At 38.0% G+C, this 11,472-nt stretch overlaps 1 protein-coding gene across 3 annotated transcripts in view; it reads right to left on the bottom strand.

The window, feature by feature from the left end:
• The window catches only part of fkbp16 (FKBP prolyl isomerase 16), a 57,716-nt gene extending 51,329 nt beyond the window's left edge, over nt 1–6,387 (bottom strand). For 2 of the 3 annotated variants that reach the window (XM_016521303.1, XM_016521301.1), the window contains exons 1-3: nt 5,457–6,387; nt 4,043–4,212; nt 3,552–3,640 (exon numbers count right to left, since the gene is read on the bottom strand). In XM_016521303.1, coding sequence (XP_016376789.1) covers nt 3,552–3,640; nt 4,043–4,212; nt 5,457–6,048 — 851 coding nt within the window. In that variant the 5' untranslated portion in view covers nt 6,049–6,387. The remainder of the gene's footprint in view (nt 1–3,551; nt 3,641–4,042; nt 4,213–5,456) is intronic. The other variant, XM_016521302.1, reaches the window with a different exon arrangement.
• Between the last annotated feature and the right edge of the window lie 5,085 nt (nt 6,388–11,472).

The raw sequence follows: 11,472 nt of genomic DNA, 5'->3' as shown, positions 1-11,472 counted from the left end.
GCAGTATTTTGATGTTGGCCAGAACAACACTGAGATGTGTTTAGAGTCACTTGGTTACTGTTCTTTGAGATGGATGTGTTTTTACCTTGATCTACCTCTATTAACGAAAAAATAGTCACCTGCTGTTCCATAACTAATAAGCCACTGATGCGTGCATTAGAGACAAAAAGAAAAAAAATCTATCACCCACTCAACGCTGCGACTCCAATCACAGTCAGTTGAATCAGTCTGTCTGCAGTCAGCTCCAACAAAAAGCTGTGAAGTGCTCTTGGTGGAGACAGCGCTGTCTGTAACAGGCTACCGACAGGGTTCAGTCAATACATGCCACAGCCACTGGAGAGAAACTAAATGAGATTTTCTCTCAGGCTCCTTTTAAGTTTTTTCCTTTTTTCCCTCTTCCTCCCTCCCTTCTTCCATCAGTAGCTTCCTCTCAGCCGCTTCCCACCCCCTCCATCTGCCGTTCTGCCACTTTGACAAGCCGTCACAGCTGTCAAATAAGGAAAACATGTTGGAGGTGACGGTTTTTTGAGTTCCTTGTCAAAGAAGCCTTTATCAGGCTCAGTTCTCGAATATCTAACAGGGATGTTTATATTAATAGGAGTGTATTCTGAAGTTCAAACATACATATAGGTTTGCTTTTAGCACCTCTGCTAAATGCAGTTGCCTTTTAGGGAAGCATGTGAGTGTGTAAGTGTGTGTGTATGCATATGTGTGTGTGCCTTGTACCTATTCAGTGCCATGGGACGAGATGTTGTCACAGTGGCTTTGCTGTCACCCTTTTAACTGCTGGCAAGAAGCCTGTGAGGTCTACCTTAGGGCCAGGGCTAAATTTAAGTTTGCCGCTCACAGTCCTAATCAGTAGCATCAAAACAACCATTAACTGTGGATCAGTCTGCCTCTCACGACTGCCAGCTCCCAGTGGACGCCACTCATAACAGGGCCAAAGAGAGAGAATCACACAGGAACATGTCCCTTCAGCCCATGTGTCTGCACGGCTTCAAGCCAAAGCTAACGATCACTCCTGAGCCCTCGCTGTGCACGCAAGCGCACACACACACACACACACACACACACACACACACACACACATACACATATAAAACTGTAGATGGATTCACAAAACTCACACTGCAATAGTCTAAAGACACTTTGAACTGGGAAGAGCACATGGTTACCAGTGCAATTGATTTTAAGTCGAATCACGACGGAAAATCACGAACTCTGGAATGTCTTCTCAAAAACACATGACAGTTTATGGCTTATCTACATGCATGGATTTACTTGGTGAACATGTGAATACAAACCCACTGAAAATGAAATAGCTATTTATATCAATACTAATTTACTAAATTTCTAAAACATTTTATAATACGTTAAACATAAACAAAGCATAAAACATCTGTAATATATTGAAATGTCTATATAGGTACAGTATGTATATTATTTCCAATATATATATACAGTAGGTATAGAAAAGAATTACCCCCTTTAAAATAATCACACGTTGTTGGTTTGCAGCCTAAAATGAAGACGGACACAGTTTTTGTTTTATCCAGCTTTATTTACTCAGTGCAACTTTTAACATCCAAGTGAAAGATATAACATCAACATGTCAGGAAAAAAACCCTGAAAAAGGATTGGAAAAAGAGTTGGAAAAAGGATCACACCCTTGTGTCAGTATTTTTTTTTAACCACCTTTTGCTTTAATTACAGCCTTTAGTCTGCTGGGATATGTCTCTACTAACTTTGCACATCTAGACTTTGCAATATTTGCCCACTCTTCTTTGCAGAACTCCTCAAGTTCAGTTAAATTTGATGGTGACCGTTTGTGGACTGCAGACAAGTCATTCTACAGATTTGCAATGGGGTTTAGTCTGGGCTCTGACTAGGCAATGCAAGGACATTCACCTTTTTCGCTGTGTGCTCAGTTTTGCTGTGTGCTTTGGGTCATTGTCATACTGGAAGGTAAACCTTCTTCCCATTGACAACTTTCTGACAGAGGGCAGCAGATTTTCCTCAAGAATTTGACGGAATGCCTGACTGTCCACAACTTTATCCCGGAGATCTTTTGACAGTGCCTTGCCACCCATAGTTGATTGTTTGCTTCAGTTGCATTACCAAGGACTGAAATGCTCCAGGAAAGCTCTTCATGCTGAGCTAATCAAAATGACCACAGCTGATCACAGTTGAGTTTACAAGTCATTTTTTGGAGGGGGGTGATCCTTTTTCCAACTCAGTGATTCTGTTTTTTTGTTTGTTTTTTTGCTGACATGTTGGTGTTATATCTTTCACTTGGATGTTATAAGTTGCTTATTCACTTGGATGTTATAAGTAGAGTTAAAACAAAAACTGTGTTCGTCTTCAATTCAGGCTGCAAAGCAACAAAATGTGATTATTTTAAAGGGCAATACCCACTATACGTTCAAACATTTGGGGTCAGTAATTTATTTTATTTTGTTTATTTATTTACTTTTTTATTTGTTGTTTTTATTTTGTTTATTTTGTATATACTTATTTATTTATAAATTAAAACTTTTAATCAGCAAGGATGACTTAAATTGGTCAAAATGTAAATATTTTTGTAACAAAAATAATCTATTTCAAATAAATGCTGTTCTTTTGAACTTTCTAGTCATCAATGAATTATAATTCTAAAATCAATCAAAGAAAAAAAAACAGTTTTCAGCATTGATAATAAGGAGTGTTTCTTTCTTGAGCACTGAATCAGCATATTAGAATGATTTCTGAAGGATCATGTGTCACTGAAGACTGGAGTAATGTTAACATTTTGACAATATTTCATAATCAAATAAATGCAGCCTTGGCATAAGAGACTTCTATCAAAAATATTGAAAAAATCTTACCAATATATGTATGTACAGTATATATATATATATATATATATATATAGCCTTATGAACATACTTATTATTTATCTGTATATCTATCACTATATGTGTGGGGGTTGCCTGATAATGAGTCAATTTTGCCACCATCTGATGCATGTCACACATTCCTGAGAATGTGCTGATTCAGACAACACTGTTTTTGTCTTTTTACTTCTGAAAATATACACATCAACAATATAAGTACTGAACTTACATTTTATTGAGTTTTCACCTTCATGGTATAAATAAATGATTGAAGCAAGTGGTTAAACAAAAGTATTGCCTGTAGTTAACGAATTGAGAGGATAGGGGAGGGAAGGGGTTCCTGAATGCCCTCAATGGTATTTTGGGAAGGCCATCTGCTCCTGTTCATGGTTCATTTAACAAGCTACTGGGGACAGGCCATTTTCCCTGAGAGCAACAGGTATAAAAGGACTCTGTCCCACCCTGTGAGGATAGAAGCCACTTGACTTTTTCAAACTGATGTCACAAGAGACCCGTTCAGCAGTGTCCTCCACCCTCCCTTACTTCCTTCTTGAATTTCTAACTTATAACAGAATGTGAAAGAACCTAAATTCACCAAACCTGCTTGCATTTAAGCCCAAAACTCAAGTCAGTGCGTATGTTATTCGATAAATAATACAGGTATATTTTCCTTCTTACCTTCCCAGGTGTCCATAGGTGTATTGTGAATCTGCAAGCAGTAAAGCGATCTCTCCTTGCTTCATCGAAATGGTGCACTCTTCCAGGGCCTATTCAGTCACATTTTAAACTTCAGGTAACACATATAGATTTTACTGTACATGCACTGATTTAGTCTCAACAAGATAACTTAAAGGAAGCAATGCATATTATAAGGCTTTAACGCAGTCTGAAGTGTCTAAACAAGCTGGCAAACAAGATTGACCTTACTAACTTTTCACTGAAAGTGAATCAGCAAGGAGGTGACTTTTTCACAGCCTTGGGTAAACACATACAGAACTCAACATGTGAAAACACAGGTTAATCCCTATGGAAAACTCAACAGGCAGCAGGTGTGAGGTGATAGGCAGGATGCAGGTAGGTGTTCCAGGGCTTCTTGTGAGTGTTTGTGTGTGTGTGTGTGTGTGTGTGTGTTTGCGGCTGCCCCTCCTCTGCCTGTCTGTGTGCCTCACCTGGTTGACATCTCCCTCTCCGATAACGAAGACCAACTTGCAGTCTTTCTCCACCACAGTCCTATCCTCCAGCACACCCTGCATTTTCAGTGTGACTTCCTGACCCCAAGCCGGGGTCAGGGCATTCTCGGGACTGGCCTGTAACACCTTCTTCCTTATCAGATGCTCATCTACAGGCACGGTTGGGGTAGTGGAGGGAAAACGGGGAGGGGAAAGAGATCAACAAGACCCTAAAGCAATAGTGTCAAACTTGGGGATGTTCTTAGTGTGGTGTTAGTGAAGCTGGTTGACCAAGGAGGTGCTTCTGGTTAAGCAAGTGTAGGGGTTAGTTCACCCAAAAATGAAAATTTTTTCATCATTTGCCTAATGTCGTTCCAAAACTATATGACATTCTTACTTCTGTGAAACACAAAAGAAGATATTTTAAAGAATGTTCCAACTGTTTTTGTCCATGTAATGAAATCTATTGGGTCAAAAAACAACATTGAACTCTGTTGACTTTTATTGTTTGGACAAAAACACAGACATTTTTCTTTGTTTTGAAACAACGTGAGAGTGGAATAAGTGATGACAGAATTATCATTTTTGAGAGAACTATCCCTTTAAGAAACTTTTTGGGGACATCAGCACATCAGCATCACATGCTCTAGAGCAGAGGTGCCCAAACTCGGTCCTGGAGGGCTGATGTCCTGCAGAGTTTAGCTCCAACTTGCCTTAACACACCTGCTGGGAAGTTTCTAGTATGCCTAGTAAGAGCTTGATTAGCTGGTTCAGGCGTGTCTAATTGGGGTTGGAGCTAAACTCTGCAGGACACCGGCCCTCCAGGACCGAGTTTGGGCACCCCTGCTCTAGAGCAATACCCCATACATAACATTCTAGTGTCCAGCAATACTGGTATAGCGTGCACTCTTAAAATAAAGGTTCTTTATTAGCATCTATGGTTCCATGAAGAATTTTTAACATCCATGGAACCTTTCCATGGAACAAAAAGTTCTTTATAGTAGAACAAGGTTCTTCAGATTATTAAAATGTTCTTCACACTAAATGTGGGGTCACTTTGGCAAAATTTTGTGGTCAAAAAAGGTCCATTGTTTATTGTCATTAGTGTAGTGATGTAGGAAGCATGTATAGTCCCACAGAGGTTACTTTCAAACCAAGCAGCTTTCTATTGGTCATCATGGTGAATGCCTGTGACCAACTTGAACCTTTTGCGAAATCTGCATTGGGAAATCTTTTGCCCTCATATGAAATTCCCAATCGTGTGGATTTGCCAAACCACAGTAAATGTGACTGCACAGAAACGTTCACTGAAAGGTTCCTTTTTGAGCCCAAAATGTTCCTAATCTATGGCATCACTGTGAAAACCTTTTTGGAACTCAGACTTAACAAATGTATGTTATCATGGACATCTTACCTGCAATGTCCTTCCAGTCATCTGCCAGAAACAGCTCTTCAAAGCTGGTGGTGGTCCACTCTTCTATCTCAAAGTCTGAAAAAAGAGTGTCCACTGAGCTGCCCCTTTCTTCCACTGCTTCAATTTCCTTAAAACGAACTGTTTTCCCAAAGCTGGGAGTCTTTGTCAGTTTTCTGCTGTCCCCTGTGTCTGATTCATTGGTCTCAGGTGGGCTGGTGTGAGAATTTGAGGAGATGGGCTCATTGGTTGGGTCGCTGCTTGAGTCATTAGCATCTGTTGGCATGTTGCTTAAGTTTTCAGCACACTTCATCTCTTCTGCCACTTTATTATCCGTTTCATTTTTTGCCTCACTTCCTTCGTCATCCTCTTTGACTTCTACTGTTTTCTTCCCATCCTCCTTTCCTGTGATATTCATTCTCTGTAATTCCATGCTTGATTCTTGAAACACCTGCCAAGGCTGCAAAATAGCTTCTTCACTCTTCACCTCCTGTTTGTCACTAACTGTGTTTATGAACATCTCAGACTCCAACGTTGTCTCCTCTGCTTCTTCAGCTTCTGGTTCCATGTCCCCACACGGTGCTAAGGATACCATTTATCTCTTCTTAAAAGTGCTGAATGTCTTCCCAGCACACACCACACACCAGGTTTGTAGAAACTGATGTCGCTGCTGCTCAACTGCCAAACCGATGAGCACCTGTATCCATTAGTGACAGCGTGTAGTATTTTCTAAAGCACAACATCCACATGTACTCTAATAGAATTATCATGGAAATGCATCGCCACATGACATAAATCCCATCCGTGGTCAGTCCATTTCCTGGAGACTTTGTAAAAGGGTCCTCGTTGAAATGTTTTGCAGTGAAGAATGCAGAAAATGATCAATGCGTGAGAATTGTGTTGAAATGTAAAGCCATACTGGTCAGTAGTGTTGTGTGCAGTGATAATCTGTTGGATTAGAAGAGCAAAATCTAATCTGCCCCAACATCTGTAAGCTTCTTAATGACTTCATCACGTCGTCCCATAATGCAGTTTCCATGAATGCATCCACCAATAAGAGGACTTCAGGGACTGGTTGCTTTTTTAATTATAATATAATGTACAAATATAGATTTTTCTTTTTGTAACAATGTAAAAGTGATTTTGATCAATTAAATGCAACATTGCTGAATATAAAGTATTAAATTGTTTCACGCAGACACACACACACACAAATTGTGGTGTGTATTCTAATCCAATTTACATTATTTTGGCAGAACTAAATTAAAACAGATATTTGTCTAGATACCTATCAAAGGTACTGAGAAAAACCTGTGCCATATTCTCATGAGGAGAACGGGCATTGACCGAAGATAACACACTCTGAACACCTGAACAGGTTTTTCCAGGTTTGCAACATGCCAAGTTTAGAAGAAACATCAATGAGCCATGCATAATTTCAAGACAAGACAAGCCTTTAAATGTCCTTATACATGATTGTTTTACACTTATTAAATCCACAAAACACGCTCAAATACATTTTAAAAACAACAATCATTTACACTTGGCTGGCAACGATAACATGTAGCCTGCTTGTCCTTCCATTTAAATGGTTTGTTGAATGAAACCTAATAAACATAAAATTATTGCACCGTTTAGCAGTGTGTCATTAGTGCATTCAATTTAAACTTAAATATTCAGTATACATGGATGTGACTTCATATGCAGCTTTGAGAATGTTGATCTTGGTTTTGTCTACAGATGAAACACACTAGAGAGTTTTACTTGCTTACTGCATTAGAGGCTGTTGGCACTGTTTATGGCATGATTAAGATTAACAAAAAGACCACAGGACTGATTTCTTATTTAACCCGTGCCTTATAATGGCACTTGAACAGCTGTGGAGGAATAGTGTTCTGTTTGTGAATAGTCACTAAGCTGATGACCAAGCGACTTTCTGTTTGAAACAATGACACTGGATAAAATTGATTAACAATGACACGTTTTTTTTTTTTTTTTTACGTAAATAAGACTAATGATTGTTTATCAGCTTGGCAAGCTCACATATTGTGGAAATCTTGGCATCTAGATTCTCTGCAAATGCCAAATGTAAAATCCCCAAACAATGAATGAAATAGGTGGAATGAAGGGAGTTTCAGAGAACAAACTCATTACAAATAAAGTCCTGATGAATAAAATCTGATGTATATTGTAAGTTATAATATTTTATTAATTATCTTGGATTTACAATGTGTTGACCTTTTTTTTCCTGTAAGTTGCTTATCTTATTTGAAGTGTAACCTGACACCAGTGAATCTCATGTACTTTAATCTCTACTTAGATCCATTCCTAAGAAGCTGACACTTAAGCTATGCATCTGTTTGCCAAGTGCTTGTACACATCTGTATATTTAATGTAAATTTACACATAACATGGAAGCTTTTGGAGAGTCAGCGGCATTTTTTGTAAACCACAATCTGAGGGAACATATATTGTTTGTCCAGCCGGCTTCAGATGTCCCTGTTTCTCAGACAGCCATATGGCAAGTAGAGTTTCCATTAGAGACTATGAGAGAGCTCCTTAATCCAGAGGTCCAAGCACCTTGTCTGTTGGGGATTATGTCTTTCCAATTAACCTAAATTCTCTATTTTTCCCCTCACTGTCCATTTCACTTCATCTGTTTTTAAGATTAAAAGGTGCAGATGATTGCCTGGCTAGATTAAGTGAATCATTTTTCTGTATGCACATTTTAATCTAGTTTAAAATGACAGTCTGAGCCTTTTCTCATCATTTTGTTCACAGAACACTTCTTTAATACCATGTAATCTCCAAGACTTGAAGTTGCCGCTACAATGAATTTCTCTCAGACATACCCATATTTGTTTGTTTTATCTTTGACTGATAACTGTTGTTTTTCAACTGACTGGTTTCAAGAGAATATTTTATTAGATTTGCAGACGGAAAAGCTGATTTAACATGCAGAGTTTTGTTCATACATGAAATTGAGATTTTTTTGGATGACTTCAATGCCCAGGTGTAATTTAATTCTGTAATATTTATTTATATATATATATATAGTATAATTTACAATTTAAAATTTATTTGTATATAAGCAGACTATGCACCTTCACAGGTGTTTAGGAAGTTAGTCTGTTTCAAATAATAAGTGGGGTTGAGTTGGCCAGGAATTTAAGAACTTCTCTATGTACTGTAGTGGCTAAATGGGATGTCCGGCCTAGAAAACCTCTGTCTTCAACCTCTATTCAAACATTTTATTATTAAGGATCTTGTAAGCATTTTGTGCATTTGTGCTCGGAGTGTAAAACTAATGTACATGCTTTATTGTTTTATTTGTAATAATGCAATGAAACATGACAAATTGTGTCATAGAAATGACACATTCACAGAACTTATTGAGTACTGCCCTGGAGAATGACTGCTGTAAACAGAAACAAGGCAGAACAAAAAAATATTAATAACTGGTTATATTCTGATTTTTTATAATATTAATAACTGATTACATTGTATTCAATTTATGCCCCCAACCCCCCCCACACCTTTTTGTTTTTCTATAATTTTTTTTTGCATAGTAAAATCAAACCCATATCCCATGATAAGCTGTAGTTTGCTTTTTTGTCAATATCATGTCAATAGTTTTTTTGGTCATATCTTTACTTTCTTTACTTCCACATACTGACCAGGCACAATGAACAGCCGTATATTTGGAGACCTGACAGCTCACAGGATATATCTTATTCAATATTTTAAACTATTTTATTTTTTTATTTTTTTTGGTGAAATGCACAACTTATGAGTAAAAGGCTGTCCAGCAGAACTAGGAATGTTTTTTTCTTTATTACATTCCTTGTCAAATACACTAAATCGAAATTTATTATGTCACCCTCATCCTAATAAGCTGAGTTAGACAACTAAAAGTTTGATTTTGAAATACATACGATTATTGTTTGCGCTTACGTGCGTGCGTGCGTGTGTGTGTGTGTGTGTGTGTCTATGACGTCCCCAAAACGCTCTCTCGTAACCCCGCCCAGCGGAGAGTGACGTTTGGACTAGAATGTCGCCAGTTCACCTCAGTTCCAGACATGGCAGCGTTGAGACAGGAGCATCGGTATGGACTCTCCTGTGGAAAGATTAATAAAAGCATTCCCAACAAAACCATCTTTCACGTCAAGCTAACCGACACGGCCATCCGGACGCTAGAAGCTTATAAGAATCTCAAGGTAACGCATTTGGTTTTATTTCGTCAGTGTTTATTTGCTCCACTGACCTCAATGGGACAGAAAGAAAAGTTCAGAACTCAGAACTTCAAAACATTTCCTCTCGTTAGTTGTTTGTAAAGCGTTGATTTATTTAACCAGAGGCCGTAACTTTAAGTGCCATATGCTGTCTTACCAAGGACAGAAAGTAACAGGAGGAAATCGGACACATCCAGTTGTTACTGTTGCGTTAAAGTTCGTTTTTCTTTAGTTTTGCTTATTTATTGTTTAAGCTGTTACAAAACTAAAGATAATGCCAATCGTGCTATTTTTTTCGTGAAGCCAGTTGGAATTGGCTTTACAAAATCTCTTGTCTTTGAGTTTAGATTTGAAGTCGCCGCTTTATTTCTGACAAATGATACGAAATGCAACATGACTGTCTTAATGCTAAACACTGCATTACTAATAATTATGATTATTTTAAAATGACGATGGGAATTGTTTCTTTTACTCCTATTCACGGGGATCTTACGGTCTGAGAGGGGCTCAAGCTCGATCTTATGAACTATAAACGTTGAGTAGCATTTAGCATTTTAAATAGTCATTGAGATCGCTGCTTTTTTTCATTTCCCTGTCAAATATTTAATTGACTCAAATTCGGGAGTAACATTTCAGTTTGCTCTAAAGGTTTAGTGAACTATCCACAGATTAAAAGCGCATGTAACCTCGTATTGTCTCTTTAGGTACAGTTTAAGGTTAAGTTTATAATTGGTTCTTGAACTGATTAACTTAAATAGGCATATGGTAATTGCTTGGCATAGTCAATTAAATCAAAAATCATTATGTTGTTACAAACCTCTTACTTTGTTTCTTCCGCAGAACACAAAAGAAAGATGTTCTATAGAATGACAGCCTCAGTCCCCATTCACTTTCATTGTATGAAAAAAAACATGCAATGTAAGTGAATGGGGACTTGACTGTCAGTCACTAACATCTCCTTTTGTGTTCTGCGGAAGAAAGAAAGTCAGGAGTGTTTTTAAAAAGCATGCGGGTGACTAAATAATAACAGAATTTATTTTAGGTGAACTATCCATTTAAATGTCATGTTTGCCTCACGTAAAGGTAATTCCTTGTAAGCAGTTTTTTTTTTTTTGCCAGTTAACCGCAGTTGAGTAATCAATACTCATTGTCGCCGTCGGCTCGACAGTACAGATTCCAGTAATATCAATACCTCAGTGGCAAAACGTGTACGCCAGCTGGACGGAGCACTTCGTTAGCTTCATCTCAACCCAAGCGCTTCTTGTCGATGATTGGACGATAAAGGTGTATTTTTGTTGGCGTGCTCTGTCGTATTGTTGTGAGTCCTTTAAATGCTTGGACGCCGTCCCGATGTTATTGCTCATTGGTCAGGCAGGCGGCGTAGAATGTCGCTTGACCCAATCAGAACACGAGAAGACTTCCTCGCTCTTGCAACAGGAGCTCGATAATGAATGTTCTATTGTCAATCATATGTGACCTCGTAAAGAGAGAGAAAATTAGAAATAAATACATTGGTCAAAGTAATCTTTTGGGTTTTGGGGGATTTTTATTATGTATCTTTTGTTTTAATAAAATGTACAAGCCAGAACGTTTTTAATAATTTTAAGTCACAATAATGCAGCTTACAGTCTGTCAGTGTCAGAAATTTGGTGCACTTGGGGTAAAAATGCTTTAAAATTCAAAATGCAGTGACATAAAATGAACCTCTGTTATGAATTCCTTGTTTTTCATTTGCGTTATACGTTGTAATATTCAGTTCCAAGCATAGTTATATATATATATATATA

The sequence above is a fragment of the Sinocyclocheilus rhinocerous genome, unplaced genomic scaffold (assembly GCF_001515625.1).
Source record: "Sinocyclocheilus rhinocerous isolate Xijiao unplaced genomic scaffold, SAMN03320098_v1.1 scaffold659, whole genome shotgun sequence".
NCBI lineage: Eukaryota > Metazoa > Chordata > Actinopteri > Cypriniformes > Cyprinidae > Sinocyclocheilus > Sinocyclocheilus rhinocerous.
Note: the sequence above shows the minus strand (reverse complement) of the source record. Positions and strands in the feature narration are given on the sequence as shown.